The sequence below is a fragment of the Monodon monoceros genome, unplaced genomic scaffold (genome assembly GCF_005190385.1).
Source record: "Monodon monoceros isolate NGI ecotype Baffin Bay Population unplaced genomic scaffold, NGI_Narwhal_1 Super_Scaffold_13, whole genome shotgun sequence".
Lineage (NCBI taxonomy): Eukaryota > Metazoa > Chordata > Mammalia > Artiodactyla > Monodontidae > Monodon > Monodon monoceros.
In genome coordinates, this window is record NW_021703769.1 from 22,130,498 (window position 1) to 22,147,951 (window position 17,454).

Here is a 17,454-nt window from a genome sequence, read left to right on the forward strand (position 1 = left end):
TTTTTTTGCGGTACGCGGGCCTCTCACTGTTGTGGCCTCTCCCGTTGTGGAGCACAGGCTCTGGACGCGCAGGCTCAGTGGCCATGGCGCACAGGCCCAGCCGCTCCGCGGCATGTGGGGTCTTCCCGGACCAGGGCACGAACCCATGTCCCTTGCATCGGCAGGCAGACTCCCAACCACTGTGCCACCAGGGAAGCCAACATGACTCTTGTTGAATTATGATTTTCTCAGGGTATATGCCCAGTAGTGGGATTGCTAGGTCATATGGTAGTTCTATTTTTAGTTTTTTATGAACCTGCATACTGTTCTCCATAGTGGCTGTATCAATTTACGTTCCCACCAACAGTGCAAGAGGGTTCCCTTTTCTCCACACCCTCTCCAGCATTTATTGTTCGTAGATTTTTTGATGATGACCATTCTGACTGGTGTGAGGTGATACCTCATTGTAGTTTTGATTTACATGTCTCTAATGATTAGTGATGTTGGGCGTCCTTTCATGTGTTTGTTGACAATCTGTATATCTTCTTTGGAGAAATGTCTATTTAGGTCTTCTGCCCAGTTTTGGATTGGGTTGTTTGTTTTTTTAACATTGAGCTGCATGAGCTGTTTATATATTTTGGAGATTAATCCTTTGTCCATCGATTTGTTTGCAAATATCTTCTCCCATTCCGAGGGTTGTCTTTTCGTCTTGTTTATAGTTTCCTTTGCTATGCAAAAGCTTTTAAGCTTCATTAGGTCCCGTTTGTTTATTTTTGTTTTTATTTCTATTTCTCTATGAGGTGGGTGAAACAATCTTGCTGTGATGTATGTCATGGAGTGTTCTGCCTATGTTTTCCTCTAAGAATTTTATTGTGTCTGGCCTTACATTTAGGTCTTTAATCCATTTTGAGTTTAGTTTTGTGTATGGTGTTAGGGAGTGTTCTAATTTCATTCTTTTACATGTAACTGTCCAGTTTTCTCAGCACCACTTATTGAAGAGGCTGTCTTTTCTCCATTATATGTTCTTGCCTCCTTTATCAAAGATAAGGTGACCATATGTGCGTGGGTTTATCTCTGGGCTTTCTATCCTGTTCCGTTGATCTATATTTCTGATTTTGTGCCAGTACCATACTGTCTTGATTACTGTAGCTTTGTAGTATAGTCTGAAGCCAGGGAGCCTGATTCCTCCAGCTCCGTTTTTCTTTCTCAAGATTGCTTTGGCTATTCGTGGTCTTTTCTGTTTCCATATGAATTGTGAAATTTTTTGTTCTAGTTCTGTGAAAAATGCCATTGGTAGCTTGATAGGGATTGCATTGAATCTGTAGACTGCTTTGGGTAGTATAGTCATTTTCACAATATTGATTCTTCCAATCCAAGAACATGATATATCTCTCCATCAGTTGGTATCATCTTTAATTTCTTTCCTCAGTGTCTTATAGTTTTCTGCATACAGGTCTTTTGTCTCCTTAGGTAGGTTTATTCCTAGGTATTTTATTCTTTTTGTTGCAGTGGTAAATGGGAGTGTTTCCTTAATTTCTCTTTCAGATTTTTCATCATTAGTGTATAGGAATGCAAGAGAATTCTGTGCATTAATTTTGTATCCTGCTACTTTACCAAATTCATTGATTAGCTCTAGTAGTTTTCTGGTAGCATCTTTAGGATTCTCTGTGTATAGTATCATGTCATCTGCAAACAGTGACACTTTTAGTTCTTCTTTTCCAATTTGGATTCCTTTTATTTCTTTTTCTTCTCTGATTGCTGTGGCTAAAACTTCCAATACTATGTTGAATAATAGTGGTAAGAGTGGGCAACCTTGTCTTGGTCCTGATCTTAGTGGAAATGGTTTCAGGTTTTCACCATTGAGAACGATGTTGGCTGTGGGTTTGTCATATATGACCTTTATTATGTTGAGGTAAGTTCGCTTTATGCCTACTTTCTTGAGGGTTTTTATCATAAGTGTTGAATTTTGTCAAAAGCTTTTTCTGCATCTATTGAGATGATCATATAGTTTTTCTCCTTCAATTTGTTAATATGGTTTATCACACTGATTGATTTGTGTATATTGAAGAATCCTTGCATTCCTGGGATAAACCCCACTTGATCGTGGTGTATGATCCTTTTAATGTGCTGTTGGATTCTGTTTGCTAGTATTTTGTTGAGAATTTTTGCATCTATGTTCATCAGTGATATTGGCCTGTAGTTTTCTTTTTTTGTGACATCTTTGTCTGGTTTTGGTATCAGGGTGACAGTGGACTTGTAGAATGAGTTTGGGAGTGTTCCTCCCTCTGCTATATTTTGGAAGAGTTTGAGAAGGATAGGTGTTAGCTCTTCTCTAAATGTTTGATAGAATTTGCCTGTGAAGCCATCTGGTCCTGGGCTTTTGTTTGTTGGGAGATTTTTAATCACAGTTTCAATTTCAGTGTTTGTGATTGGTGTGCTTATATTTTCTGTTTCTTCCTGGTTCAGTCTCAGAAGGTTGTGCTTTTCTAAGAGTTTGTCCATTTCTTCCGGGTTGTCCGTTTTATTGGCATACAGTTGCTTGTAATAATCTCTCATGATCCTTTGTGTTTCTGCAGTGTCAGTTGTTACTTCTCCTTTTTCATTTCTAATTCTCTTGATTTGAGTCTTCTTCCTTTTTTTCTTGATAAGTCTGGCTAATGGCTATCAATTTTGTTTATCCTCTCAAAGAACCAGCTTTTACTTTTATTGATCTTTGCTATCATTTCCTTCATTTCTTTTTCATTTATTTCTGATCTGATCTTTATGATTTCTTTCCTTCTGCTAACTTTGGGGTTTTTTGTTCTTCTTTCTATATTTGCTTTAGGTGTAAAATTAGGTTGTTTATTTGAGATGTTTCTTGTTTCTTGAGGTAGGATTGTATTGCTATAAACTTTCCTCTTAGAACTGCTTTTGCTGCATCCCATAGGTTTTGGGTCATCATGTTTTCATTGACATTTGTTTCTAGGTATTTTTTGATTACCTCTTTGATTTCTTCAGTGATCTCTTGGTTATTTAGCAGTATATTGTTTAGCCTCCATATGTTTGTATTTTTTACAGATTTTTTCCTGTAAGTGATATCTAGTCTCATGGCATTGTAGCCGGAAAAGATACTTGATACGACTTCAATTTTCTTAAATTTAGCAAGGCTTGATTTGTGACCCAAGATATGATCTATCCTGGAGAATGTTCCATGAACACTTGAGAGGAAAGTGTATTCTGTTGTTTTGGAATGAAATGTCCTATAAATATCAATTAAGTCCATCTTTTTTAATGTATCATTTAAATCTTGTGTTTCCTTATTTATTTTCATTTTGGATGATCTGTCCATTGGTTAAAGTGGGGTGTTAAAGTCCCCTACTATTAGTGTGTTGCTGTCGATTTCCCCTTTTATGGCTGTTAGCATTTGCCTTATGTATAGAGGTGCTCGTGTGTTGGGTGCATAAATATTTACAATTGTTATATCTTCTTCTTGGATTGATCCCTTGATCATTATGTAGTGTCCTTCCTTGTCTCTTGTAACATTCTTTATTTTATCTGATATGAGAATTGCTCCTCCAGCTTTCTTTTGATTTCCATTTGCATGGAATATCTTTTGCCATCCCCTCACTTTCAGTCTGTATGTTTCCCTAGGTCTGAAGTGGGTCTCTTGTAGACAACATATATACGGGTCATGTTTTTGTATCCATTCAGCCAGTCTGTGTCTTTTGGTTGGAGCATTTAATCCATTTACATTTAAGGTAGCTATTGACATGTATGTTCCTGTGACCATTTTCTTAATTGTCTTGTGTTTGTTATTGTAGGTGTTTTCCTTCTCTTGTGTTTCCTGCCTAGGGAAGTTCCTTTAGCATTTGTTGTAAAGCTGGTTTGGTGGTACTGAATTCTCTTAGCTCTTGCTTGTCTGTAAAGGTTTTAATTTCTCCGTCAAATCTGAATGAGAACCTTGCTGGGTACAGTAATCTTGGTTGTAGGTTTTTCCCTTTCATCACTTTAAATATGTCCTGCCTCCCTTCTGGCTTGCGGAGTTTCTGCTGAAAGATCAGCTGTTAACCTTATGGGGATTCCCTTGTATGTTATTTGTTGCTTTTCCCTTGCTGCTTTTAATATTTTTTCTTTGTATTTAATTTTTGATCATTTGATTAATATGTGTTTTGGCATGTTTCTCCTTGGATTTATCCTGTATGGGACTCTCTGTGCTTCCTGGACTTGACTGACTATTAGCTTACCCATATTAGGGAAGTTTTCAACTATAATCTCTTCAAATATTTTCTCAGTCCCTTTCTGTTTCTCTTCTTCTTCTGGGACCCCCTATAATTTGAATGTTGGTGCGTTTAATGTTGTCCCAGAGGTCTCTGAGACTGTCCTTAATTCTTTTCATTCTTTTTTATTTATTGTGCTCTGTGATAGTTATTTCCACTATTTTATCTTCCAGGTCACTTTTCCGTTCTTCTGCCTCAGTTATTCTGGTATTGATTCCTTCTAGAGAATTTTTTATTTCATTTATTGTGTTGTTCATCATTGTTTGTTTGCTCTTTAGTTCTTTTAGGTCCTTGTTAAACGTTTCTTGTATTTTCTCCATTCTATTTCCAAGATTTTAGATCATCTGTACTATCATTACTCTGAATTCTTTTTCAGGTAGACTGCCTATTTCCTCTTCATTTATTTGGTCTGGTGGGTTTTTACCTTGCTCCTTCATCTGCTGTGTGTTTCTCTGTCTTCTCATTTTGCTTATCTTACTGTGTTTGGGGTCTCCTTTTCACAGGCTGCAGGTTCGTAGTTTCTGTTGTTTTTGGTGTCTCCTCCCAGTGGGTAAGGTTGGTTCAGTGGGTTGTGTAGGCTTCCTGGTGGAGTGGACTGGTGCCGGTGCTCTGGTGGATGAGGCTGGATCTTGTCTTTCTGGTGGGCAGGACTGCATCTGATGGTGTGTTTTAGGGTGCCTGTGATCTTATTATGATTTTAGGCAGCCTCTCTGCTAATGGGTGGGATTGTGTTCCTGTCTTGCAGTTGTTTAGCATAGGGTGTCCATCACTGTAGCTTGCTGGTCGTTGGGTGGAGCTCGGTCTTAGCGTTGAGATGGAGATCTCTGGGAGACATTTCGCCGTTTGATATTACACGGGGCCAGGAGGTCTCTGCTGGACCAATGTCCTGAACTTGGCTCTCCCATCTCAGAGGCTCAGGCCTGACACCCAGCCAGAGCACCAGAGCGTGTCAGCCAAACAGCCAGGTATGTGGGGAGTTTCTTGCCTTTGGGGAAATCTGAGGTCTCCTGCCAGCGTTCAGTAGGTGTTCTGTAGGAGCTGTTCCACATGTAGATGTAGTTTTGATGTATATGTGGGGAGGAAGGTGATCTCCACATCTTATTCCTCTGCCATCTTGAAGGCGCCTCCCTGGATATTTATTTTTAACTTTTGCTCATAATGAAGCAAGTGATGCTGTGTTTTAAAAAATCATCTTCAGTTTTCCTCAGAGACCAGTCCCAGCCGTTCATCCTGTAACATTATATTACATTTAAATTATCTTTTGGTGAAAAGAAATGAATTCTGCATTTTATACACTTTGGGGTTAACTGACAAACCATTAAAATATCATACATTTTAATGAGGTCTTAAGTGCTCATGACAATACATAGCTCTTGCTCACCATGAAAGTTCTAGAACACCCAAACTGGTTTTTACCCCATTCGGTAAGATGAGTTCACTGATCACATACTTGGATGTTGTAACAGTGTCAAAAATCCTAGACAAGAAATTAGGTTACATTTTTGTGCTTTATCTGCCAGAGTATGGGAGAACAAGCATATAGCCTTTCCAGCTTTCATGATTTCAGACAGGGATCATTGTACTTTTCTTGCATATTATTCTGAGCAGTCATATAATCCTTATTGTCCTTAACTACATGACCTTGAAGGAATAGGACCATGTGAGAGCCTTCCTTACTTTTGCTGCATTTCCAAAAGCAACTCACCTTATCTTTACTTTAAAAATCTCCACTTCTTTTTTTAAATCAACTTGCTTTTATTTATTTATTTGATTGCACCAGCTCCTTAGTTGTGACAGGCAGGCTTCTTATTTGCGGCCTGCGTGTGGGATCTTGTTCCCTGACGAGGGATCGAACCCGGGACCCCTTCACTGGGAGCTCGGAGTCTTATCCACTGTGCCACCAGGGCAGTCCCAAATCTTCACTTCTTAATTTCAAATTTTTTAGAATGTTTTTTCACATTTTGGGGGTAAGTGTTGAAAATATACAGCAATGTTGAAAGAATTTTACAGTTAAAACCTGTATACTCACCACCTAAATTCTAGCATTTACTGGACTTGCTTTATCACATATTTATTACCTACCATCCCTCTACCCATTTATTAATCTATCTAAGGTTTGATGCATTTTAAAGTAAATTTCAGACATCAGTATACTTTACCCTAACTCCTTCAGCATGCAGATTAACCAAAGTTCACTAATTGTTTATAGATTTTTTCTTTTGATGTAAAAGTTACATGCAATTTGTATAAATGTAAAAATGGTAAGTGTAACATTTGCTAAACAAATGCAGGACGCAGAGCCTTATCTTCTCCTTAGAAAATTCCCTCATGCCCTGTCCCAGTCAATTCCTGTCCCTACCTCACCCCGAGAAGCAACCTATTTGCCTGTGCTAGACTTTTATATCAATGGAATCATACCATATGTATTCTTTTGTGTAAGGCTTCTTTCACTCAGCATTATGTATTTCAGATTTATCCAGATTGCATGTACCAGTAGTTCATTCCTTTTTATTGCTGAGCAGTAGTCTATCATATGAACGTGCTGTTTCTTTATCTGTTCTCACTGCTTCCTAAATTCCTATTTCTAATGGATGTTTCAGCTTATCTGGATGTAGCTATGTTAAGCATTGCAAATGTTAGGACCACTGTCTTAAGTAACCATTTTCTAAATGCTAATACATTTAGCAAATACCAATGCTAAACCTTGGTCTTTATCCCTCAATATTCCTAAGCAATAGGTGGACCTTACCCCTTCCCTCCCTTCCCCTGCAAGACCCTACCCCCAAATCCCTTAATTAAATTGAGGTCTTAGAATGTTAAATTCAAAAGAACCTTAGAGATCATCTGCTTAAAACCCCTCAAATGAGGAAACAGGCCAATGAGGGAAAGCAGCTTATCCTAAAAAATGGCAAAGCTGAACTCAAACCAAGTCTTCTGATCCCAAGTTGAATGTTGTTTACACTATTTTAGTGATATTTTAGTCATTAAATTTAATAGACAAGCAGTTCACTTTTGTACATGACTTTTCTGAAAGCATGTACGTAGAACAAATAGAACTCTCGTACATGGCTGGTGGGAATGCAGGTGGTACAGCCACTTGGGAAAAGTTGAGCATTTTCTTTTAAACATATATATGTATCCTGTGATCCAGTAATCCTTCTTTTACCCATTTAGCCAACAGAAATGAAAATATAAGTCCACCCCAAAACCTGTACCTGGTAGAATAAGATGAAAGGCATAAGAAGAGTATCAGTTGAGTTCCATGGGGTTCAAAGAGGAATTACATCTCTGGTTTGGAAGAATTAGGGAAGGTTTCACAATCAGGTGCCTTTTGAGATGAACCTCAGGGATTAGACGGGCCTTCAGGAAGTGAGATTCTGTCATGGGGAAAAGCATTTCTTTAATTCATCTGGGAATAGGGTAGATAAAAGCATGGATAAGAAAAGCGTGGTCTTGTTTTTTGTTGTTGCTGTTGTTTTTTATTGGGGTAGAGTTGTTTTACAATGTTGTTAGTTTCTACTGTACAACTAAGTGGAATTCCCTGTGCTGTACTGCAGGTTCTCATTAGTTATCTATTTTATACGTATTAGTGTATATATGTCAATCCCAATCTCCCAGTTCATCCCACCCCTGGTCTTGTTTATGTTAAAATTGTTCTGTTTTTCAAACTGTGCGTATAATGTGTAAAGGAATAATGAAAACTAAAGATGGAGAGATGGGTTTGTAGACAGCATCACTGAGAGGGTGAGGAATGTGTTAACCGTGGATTGGTACATATATTTGTGGGTGACGTGAATGACATAGACTACTAATATTTTATTTTGCCAAGAAAAGGCATTTTAATAAAACTCACTTTGCAAAATGCGGTGATTGATTCAATGAACGATTATCGATGAATGCTAAACCATTGGTTGACAACTTATTGGGATAGTCAGACTCTCTCAAAATATTACCCTGCAGATTGGTAATTACAAAGGGAAAGATACATTTATAACAGAGAAATTCGGGGCGAGGTGGTGGTTATTGCTTTAACCAACTGTTGGAACTTAACATAACCCGTAAATATAACAAAGCTCATTATGTGACTTGTGATGTGATGCACTGAGCCAAGCTCTTATATAGTGTTCTTAGATGTTGTAACACTTATACAGTGTTCTCGACAACAGTGTTTTCCTTGAATCTAATGGTGAAGAAGCAGTCGAACAAGTTCAAAGTCTGGGACATTTTACATAATGACTGCTTGAACTTTTCTAAAATGTCAACATCGTGAAAGAAGTCAGGGAAATTATCCTAGTTCTAGATGGGAGGAGACTATAAAACACAATAACTAATGTCATCCATAATACTTGATTGGTTTCTCTAAACAGCAACAAAAATTCATAAATTGCATTATTGGAACAATTAAGCAAATTCAGATATAGATTGTATGTCAGATATTTTTATATCCGTATTAAATTTCTTGGCATGATTGTGGTTATGTTGGGGGACGTTCTTGTTCTTGGGAGGTACATGCTGAAGTATTTAGGAGTGAAAGGTATTGATGTCTGTAATTTTCAAATGTTTCCTCAAAAATTTATGTGCATACACACGGAGAGAGTGTTTGCATATGTGGGAAAATGTTAACAGTGGATAAATTTCAGTGAAAGGTATTTTATTTTGAAATTTCCAAAATAAAAAGTTGGAAGAAAAAGAAAGAAGGAAAATAAACTACCTTCTATCATCATGGAATGAAACTTTTAAAAACTTTTTTTATTTCTTTTTTGTGGCCATACTGCGAGGCTTGCGGGATCTTAGTTCCCCGACCAGGGGTCAAACCTAGGCCCTGGCTGTGAAAGCACAGAGTCCTAACCACAGGACTGCCAGGGAATTCCCTTAAAAACTTATTATTAAGGAAATTTACATCACTTAGCCTCATCACTTAGCTGCAGCAATTATCAACGCATGACAATTTTGCTTCATCCCTTCACCCCATCAGACCCTGGGCCATTTTGAAGCAGATCTCAGACATAACTTTGTAATCCTTAAGTATCATTCTCTTTAAAAAAACATAACATAGGGACTTCCCTGGTGGTTCAGTGGTTAAGACTCTGAGCTCCCAATGCCGGGGGCCTGGGTTCCATCCCTGGTCAGGGAACTAGATCCCGCATGCTGCAACTAAGACCTGACGCAGCCAAATAAATAAAAATAAATAAATAAATAAATATTTTTAAAAAACCAACATAACAATAAATTAATACACCCCTTTGTACCTAAAACCCAGTCTCAAGTCATCAACTCCAGTGCAGTCTTGTCTCATCTCTCCCCTTTCCCACTCATTAGATTACCTTGAAGCAAATCTGAGACATTGACTGCAACACTTTTACAAAGGTTTTTTCACTTCAGGCTTTAAAATTTTTCTTCACATTGTTATAATCATAGTGTACCTACGTTTGTAAACTGCTTGAAATCATTTCAGACGATGTATGAGTCATACAGCAATGTATGAGTCTTTTAAAATCTTGTTTTTTCATTTTAATGTAACTGAAATTTCATCAAATTGGCAGATAACATTTTTCTGGAGATTTTGTACTCTGCTGATCCCAAATTGGATGCTGCACGAGCGATTTTAAAGAAAATTGAATGCCGTAATCTATACAAGTTTGTGGGTGAGACTCAGCCTATAGGACAAATAAAGATTAAAAGGGTAAGTTGAAAGGTCCTCTGACCCCCGAGAGGAAACCATTAGCCCATCACAATACCATGACTGTATTCTAAGCCCTTTACACGTTCTCACTTAATCTTCACATCAGTCTTCTGAGCCCTGCCCTGCAGATGAAGAAACTGAGGCTTGGGAGAGATTAAATAATTTGCCTATGGAAGCACAGTTAGTGAGCCAGGATTCAAAGCCAAGTCTCATTTACTCCAAAACCTTTACTCTCTCATGTCAGAAGTGAGAGGGGAGCCTCAAATTTTGTCTAGACCCAAAGGCAAGAAAATGAATGTAAGTAAAAGGGGCCTCAAAATGAGGTATCTGCATGAGCTTCTTTGACACTCTAAGGACCTGCTTTAACTACTTCCTTCATTCTCAGATTATCAGGTTCTCGCAGATGGTGCTTGCTTGCCTTCTTTAGTTCAGTTATCAGTTATCTCTCCTGCTTGTTGAAGGGTTTTCTCTTTGCCAGAAAGCCCCTAACAAAAGCCACACTGATAACCACACCCCTCCTTGGGTCACACTTTACTTCTTGTTTTACTAATACGTTAATGCCACATTTTTTTCAATGTGAAATGCTGTTATGAAAATCGCACTATTGTGATTTGATTAAAAGATGGCATAGGCAGAAGCCATATATTTGTTAGGGAAATCTCTACCCACTTTTTTTGGTAAAGTGCTATTTTTAGAGAGGGAACCTCTTTGTGACACAAACACTGTAGAATGAAGAACTGGAGTTCTAACGTGAGGAGCCTCGTCTTTTCTAGGAAAACTACGAAAGCCTTCCGAAAGGGGTCGCCAGTGCTAAACCCAGTGACATGGTGCTAGAACCTGAACTGAAGGCTGAAGATTTCGTAGTGGATGTAAGTAGTTAGTCCAATAACATACTAAGCAAAGAATTTATTTAAAATAAAGCACCACTACCCCCCCCTCATTATAACAGTAGTGCATGTTCATTATAGAAAATTTGGAAAATACAGAAAGATGGAAGAAAGAGAATCACCTGTGATATCACAGAAAAAAACTAACATTAAGCAGTTTTAAAACCTTCTTTGACATTTTTATGTCAATATTGTAAATATTTTTATGTAATTGTGGTCATGTCATTAATAGAATGTTGTATATAGTGATTTTTGAATGTTTTCTTGATCAAAAAAGTAATACATACAATAATATTTTAATTGCACACACACACACAAAAGAAAAAGTTAAGACTTTTTGACTCCTGTTTTCATAGAGGATGTAGTGTCTTCTTGTATCCTAATGAGAATGCCAAACGGCTTTCTCACATTTTCTTGTTTCCTCTAAGAAATTCTTTTCAGAGTTCTACTCCTCTGAAATCTCAGGACAGTGTTCTCTGTGTATTTTTTCCATAAGCCTCTCATTTGTTATTCTCTTGCTGATGCATCTTTGAGCAAAAGGCAACCTCTCCATAACCATTCTTTGCCGAGGGGCACAGTGAGTGACCTGCCCTTGGACCCACTCTCTATTCACTTGACTGCGTGTTGAAGTGCCTCAGATCTGCAGATCAGGCTGCAGTTTCCTGTTTCATTAGATGAGGTTCCACCAGAATAAAGGGATCTCACATCCTGACTTCCTGAGGCTCTGAAAGGCTTCACTCTCCAGAGTGTTATCCCTGGGCTCCCACGTGTCTGCCCTTTGCCCTCAGTGCAGGCATTACTCCTAGTCGGTCCCCCACCTCCCCATCTCCCAATGGATAGAGGATCAGAGGTACTTCAGGTGGCTGCCATGCATAGGAGAAGATGACATACACATGGCCAATAGACATGAAAGAAGTTTAACTTTCTTGTTAACCTATAGGCAAATTGATGCAACGAGTTTTTTGATTATCAGACGTATAAGATAAAAAAATTTTTATAAGATTTTGTGATAATAAAGGTATGTGAAAATGGGAGTGTAAATTGATACAAGAGACCAAACTAGGGTCAATTTTAACTGACCCAGCAGTTTCATTCTGGGGATTTGTCCAAAGGAGGTGATCAGTTTTTCAAAAAAAGCACAAATACATTTATTGTGGCTTTATTATAGTGTGAAATTAGGGGGAAAATGTGTATGTCTTTTTTTTTTTTTTTTTTGGCCATACCACGTGGCATGTGGGATCTTAGTTCCCCAACCAGGGATCGAACTCGTGCCCCTTGCATTGAGAGCATGGAGTCTTAAGCACTGGACCACCAGGGAAGTCCCTATATATGTCTCTCAATAGGAAATTCAGTGGAATAATGCAAACATTAAAAGTTGTTTTTAACATCGAAAGATGTTTATAATAAGTGAAAAAAGTACATACAGAATGATTTTGTTTCTTTAAATGTATATACATTACATTTAAATACGTGTGTTCAGTGAACATATTGAAAAAATTTTGGATATATTAATAGTAAAATGTTAACACTGTTTCTACCCGAGTGGTGGAATTGCAGGTGATTTTTTTTTTTTTTTTACAGTGAATATGGTACAAGAGTTTCATAATCTGAAACTCTTTCCATTTTAAGATGGGTAAAGCCTATCTGTATTCTGAGAAAGCAATAAAATTGCTAATTAAATGTCTTATCATGAATTAGCTTGACAGTGTAATATATTTACCTGGTGCATCTTACCATACATGGCCCCTTTGGGGACTGTATGTAGTAACTTTTATGATTATGTAATGGGCTATAAAACATAATGTACTATTTAGAATTAAAGATTCATTCTTGTTGGTCTGTAGCTACTTTTTTACTCTTGAGTCCTTGGTTAAGCACGGGATCTCTGTATAACATTGCCCTTCTGGAAAATAACGGTTTTATCAAATCTGCTTTAAGGAGGAATTTACAGTTGTGCATTATGAAGAAAATAGGGATTGCCTTTTATTACTATTCTAAAGCCAAGGAAGTAAATACCGAAGAGGTAGTGGCACTTAGATTGTTGAAAATTTGACTAGTGTTCATGCCTTAGCACAATGGGTAAAATGTCAATGCTGCAGCAGGTCCCGCCCTTATGAAACAACACCCAGGAGAGAGACCTGTGACAGCACCAGCCCTGGGACCGTGGGGAGGACTGAGCAATTTTCCCTCACAGATAAAGGAATGCAGCTATCAAAGCCAGTAGACCATGCAGAGTGGGAGGGCTGGCCGTGTACTGCAGACCCCTGGTCTCACTTCTGGACCATGGGTGAATCTCAGATGTCCACCCTTGTCTCACAGGCCACTGGCAGCATAGCCAGCGAAGCACATACAGCGGTTTTCTTCAGTCACCACTCACAGGATAAGCCCCTCTTATCATCTGTTCTCTTCTGTACCGTCATCACCACTTTACTCTATTTCTTCCCCTTACTTCACTTCCAATCTCTTCCCTGTCCCAAACCTGTCCGTGGAGCCCTTTGGAATTTCCACTCTGTAATTAACTAACTCCCCTCTATCTTTAGCCTCTTCTCTGACTATCTTTTTGCCTTTGTTGCAGCCTGGCTGTCCCCTGCAGCTCTTTCAGGAAAAGCACATTCCTCAGGGTCAGGAGACCTTCCTGATCATCAGTCCTCTTGTTCCCTAGCACCACTTCAAGACCCCGTGCAAGATCCCTGTTCCTCTGAGACCGACATCCTTAGACCATCTCCTGTCCTCTTGGTGGAAGGTTTTGGCATGGTGCAGAGCCTTCCACTCTACTCCGGTTCCTGCCATCATCCTTAGTGGCTTCACAGTCCACATGGCGCCAACTCTGATCTCCTTATCCTCATCTTCAGTGACCTTATCCCCTCCACCTCTGAACCTTATCAACATTTGAAAATGCCCTCCCTCTAAAAATCACTAACTGAAGCAACCCATCTCTGTCCGTAAACCCCTTTCTTCCTTACTTGCTTGTTCCTAGCTCATCAGGACCTCCAGTGACTTTCTTCCAGCTGGTTAGTGATCTTCTATCTTTATTTCTCTCCCAATCTGTTTGGGATTACCCTCAATTACCCTCAACTCCCTCGCAAAACGCTGAATGACAGTTCATGGTCACCAACCCTAGGTGGGCCCCCTGGACTTTCTGGCAAGCTTAGTGCAATTCTCCTAGTCTCCATAGTGACTATTCCAAACCATCTTCACTCCTCCCAAATCTCCAGCCCTGCTTCCCAACCCCAGCTGTAGCCACTCTCAGTGACTAACCCCACTTCAGCTCTTATTTCAGAGATAAAATATAGGTTATTAGACAGGAGCTCTCTCCGCCTACACCGTCTGCCTCCACGCGCAGCTGTGTTCAGACTGCGCGCTGGTACAGTGGGGAGGTGTCTCTCTCCCTATCAGAAGGCTAAGGGTAACCCTTCTAATTGTGTTCCAGGCCAGGGCTGTCCAATAGAACTTCCTGTGGTGATGGAAATGGTCTGTATCCGTGCTGTCCGTTTCAGTAGTGACTAGCCACACATGTCTATTGAGCACTGAAATGTGGCTGCTGCAGTTGAAGAACTAATTTTAATCTTATATTTAATGTTAATGACTTGACACGTAAAAATCCACACATGGCCAGTGGTTACCCCATTGGGCAGTGCAGCCAGAGAGCAATTTGTCTCAGAACGTCTGCAGAACCACACAGTATGCGTTCTCTCCTCTCTCTCTTTGACTTTCCCATCAGCAGTTAAACAGACTTTCATCTTAAGAAAATAACAAACCCTGCACTCCTCTTTACCCATCTTCTCTTCTTCAGGGTTAAACTCATTGAAAAGTTGTGTCCCCTTACCTTTCCTGGGTACCACGGTCCGCATCATATTCTCCCCTCTTGCCTCTCGTAACAGCCAAACTTCCAAAAGTTGTCTTCTCTCTCATTTCTCGTCTACTTCTTTTTTGTTTTGCCTTGTTTTTTTGTTTGTTTGTTTGTTTGTTTTGGCCACGCCACATGGCTTTTGGGATCTTCGTTCCCGGAACGGGGTCGAACCCGTGCCCCCTGCACAGAGTCTTAACCACCGGCCCGCCAGGGAAGTCCCTTCTCATCTACTTCTGAACCTTTTCTCTGTCACCATCACTATACAGCTATATTTCATTTTATTGCAAGTCATTTTATTGCACTTTGCATGTATTGCAATATCTCTGACGTCTGCCTGTATTAAAACTACCTGTCACTAAGATCACCAATGACTTCAGTGCTACTAAAACCAGCAGACAAGTTTCAGTCCTCTCTGCTTCAGAGCTGTTTCTTCTGCCTGGAATTCTTTTCTTTCCTACCTAGGCCTTGTTAATTCCTGCTCACTTATTAGTAATGTCACTTTCCCAGGAAAACATTTCCAGTCATTGCCTAGGAGCCCCAGACTACTAGGTTCCCAGGTTACAAAGTTTCACAGTACCATTTGCTTTTCCTTGGTAGCTCTTATAACAAATGGTGTTAGATAATTACTTTTTTTTGGCCAGGCTGTACAGCTTGCAGGATCTTAGTTCCCTGACCAGGGATGGAATCCGGGCCAGGCTGTGAGAGCACCAAGTCCTAACCACTGGACCACCAGGGAATTCCCGATAGTTACTTTTTAAATGATTTGTTCTACCTCAGTCTAGGCCATGTGGTCTACGGGGGCTGGGATTTCATCAAGTGTCCTTGCATCTCTACACAACAGTGCCTGCCACGTGTCTATCACATAGTAGGTATTGACGTTATACCCTACTTATGTTGAAAGCACAAATACCCCTCCCACCCCACCCAGATTTCAAAGACCAATTCCCTATGGGTCATGCACCAGAGCTACCTTTATTCCGCTATGAGCCATCCTACCAGGGCTCCTACTTCTCAACCTCCAGAGAGCTCTGCTTCGTTTCCTGTGATGCCCCACAACCCTGAATTGAACTCTCATTGCTATTATGTACACGATCACTTATTTATTGCTTGTATTAAGGTTATCAACATGGATTATGGGATGGAAGACAAGAATCCTATTGATCATGTTCGCTTCTATTGTAAGAGTGAGCCCAGCCAGGCAATCATGATTACTAAAAATCAGGTAACTACTTAGGTAAAACAAATACACGACAGTGGCATTTGGAACTTTACAGTAAATTGCATTTTACTTTCAGGTTGAGTCCTAAAGTCAATGTGTACTGTTTAAAAAAAAAAAGAAGCAGAAGCATATCTTTAAAATTAAAGTATACCTGATTTTGTGTAGCCTAGACCATCTTAAGAGCCAGTTTTTCCTGTTTGCTAAACACAGAAGAAAGCTCTGTTTTTTGGTTTAGAGGCTAGCTTATAAGTCTGGTGGGAAGGGAGTGTCATATGGTTGAAGTCATCTAAGTGAAATGTGCGTATTTGCAGATCTTCTGTGTGAGAGTCAGTCGTCTTCATGTAATATATCATGCAAACCTTTCATCTTCTATTAATGGACATAAAATTGTGGGACATTTTGCAATATGACAGCTGCCTTGAATTCTTTTCTCTGGATTATCACTGAGATAAAATAGCAAAACAACATGGTGCTTTTAATATAACATCAAGCATGGAGCTTAGGAAGAGCTGATCTCTCTTCAGTGTGTGAATTCAAGGTGACAGTGAAATTTTTCCTTCTTTAAAAAGGTTTCACAGTTTTTGCCAGAGGTATTTGCTGAGCAGCTGATTCGAGTTTATTGTAAGAAGACGGATAAAAGGAGTCTCTATGCTGCACAACAGCATTTCGTTCACTGGTGTTTAATCAATGACTTCACCAAGCCACAGGTGGGTGACATTATTCACATACGTTGCACAAATTTTTAAGTAAAAAACACAAGCAATCCTTACATCCCTCTGAAAAGTTCTCATTTAAATATAGTCATTTGATGAACTTATTTACAAAACAGAAACAGACTCACAGACTTAGAGAACGAACTTACAGTTACTGGGGGGAACAGTAGTGGGGAGGAATAGTTGGGGAGTTTGGGATTGACATGTACACACTGCTATATTTAAAATGGATAACCAACAAGGACCTTGTATGGCACAGGGAACTCTGCTCAATATTAGGTAATAACTTAAATGGGAAAAGAATTTGAAAAAGAATAGATACATGTGTATATATAACTGAATCACTTTGCTGTGCACCTGAAACTAACACAACATTGTTAATCAATTTTACTCCAATATGAAATTAAAAGTTTAAATAAATAAATAAATAAATGTCATTTGGTTTTGGTTTGGGAGAAAAAGGTTTTTCCACATTAAGCTTTCCTTTTAAAATGCCTGAACCTGTGCCCACCAGCAGTTTCTTCCTACAGCAATTGTGAGTGGGTGCTCTGTTTATCACTATTGTCCTAATAATAAAAGTTTAAGATAGTGAACATGTGAATAGTACTTGACAGTGTTCTCACCAGTTGTCTCACCCAGTCCTCCCAGTGACCCTGGGGGGTGAGATATTGTGTCCTCATCTTGAAGAGAAGGTTACCAAAGCTGAGCTTTAACTTATTTAAGGCCACATATAACTGATAATAAGTTTTCTAACTTATTTCAAACTCAGCATTCCCAAACCTATAACCTATTTAAATTCTCTAGTTGCCAATCCCATAGAGAATGTTGTTGAAATTGTCCCTTATTGACCTGCACGTGGTGGGTGCC

General features: G+C 39.2%; 1 protein-coding gene across 4 annotated transcripts in view; it reads left to right on the forward strand.

Annotated features, from left to right (window-relative positions):
• The window catches only part of SAMHD1 (SAM and HD domain containing deoxynucleoside triphosphate triphosphohydrolase 1), a 63,127-nt gene that overhangs the window by 40,011 nt on the left and 5,662 nt on the right, over positions 1 to 17,454 (forward strand). For all 4 annotated transcript variants that reach the window (XM_029220941.1, XM_029220940.1, XM_029220942.1 and 1 more), the window contains 4 exons: positions 9,779 to 9,918; positions 10,692 to 10,787; positions 15,773 to 15,877; positions 16,444 to 16,581. In XM_029220941.1, the coding sequence (XP_029076774.1) occupies positions 9,779 to 9,918; positions 10,692 to 10,787; positions 15,773 to 15,877; positions 16,444 to 16,581 (479 nt within the window). The remainder of the gene's footprint in view (positions 1 to 9,778; positions 9,919 to 10,691; positions 10,788 to 15,772; positions 15,878 to 16,443; positions 16,582 to 17,454) is intronic.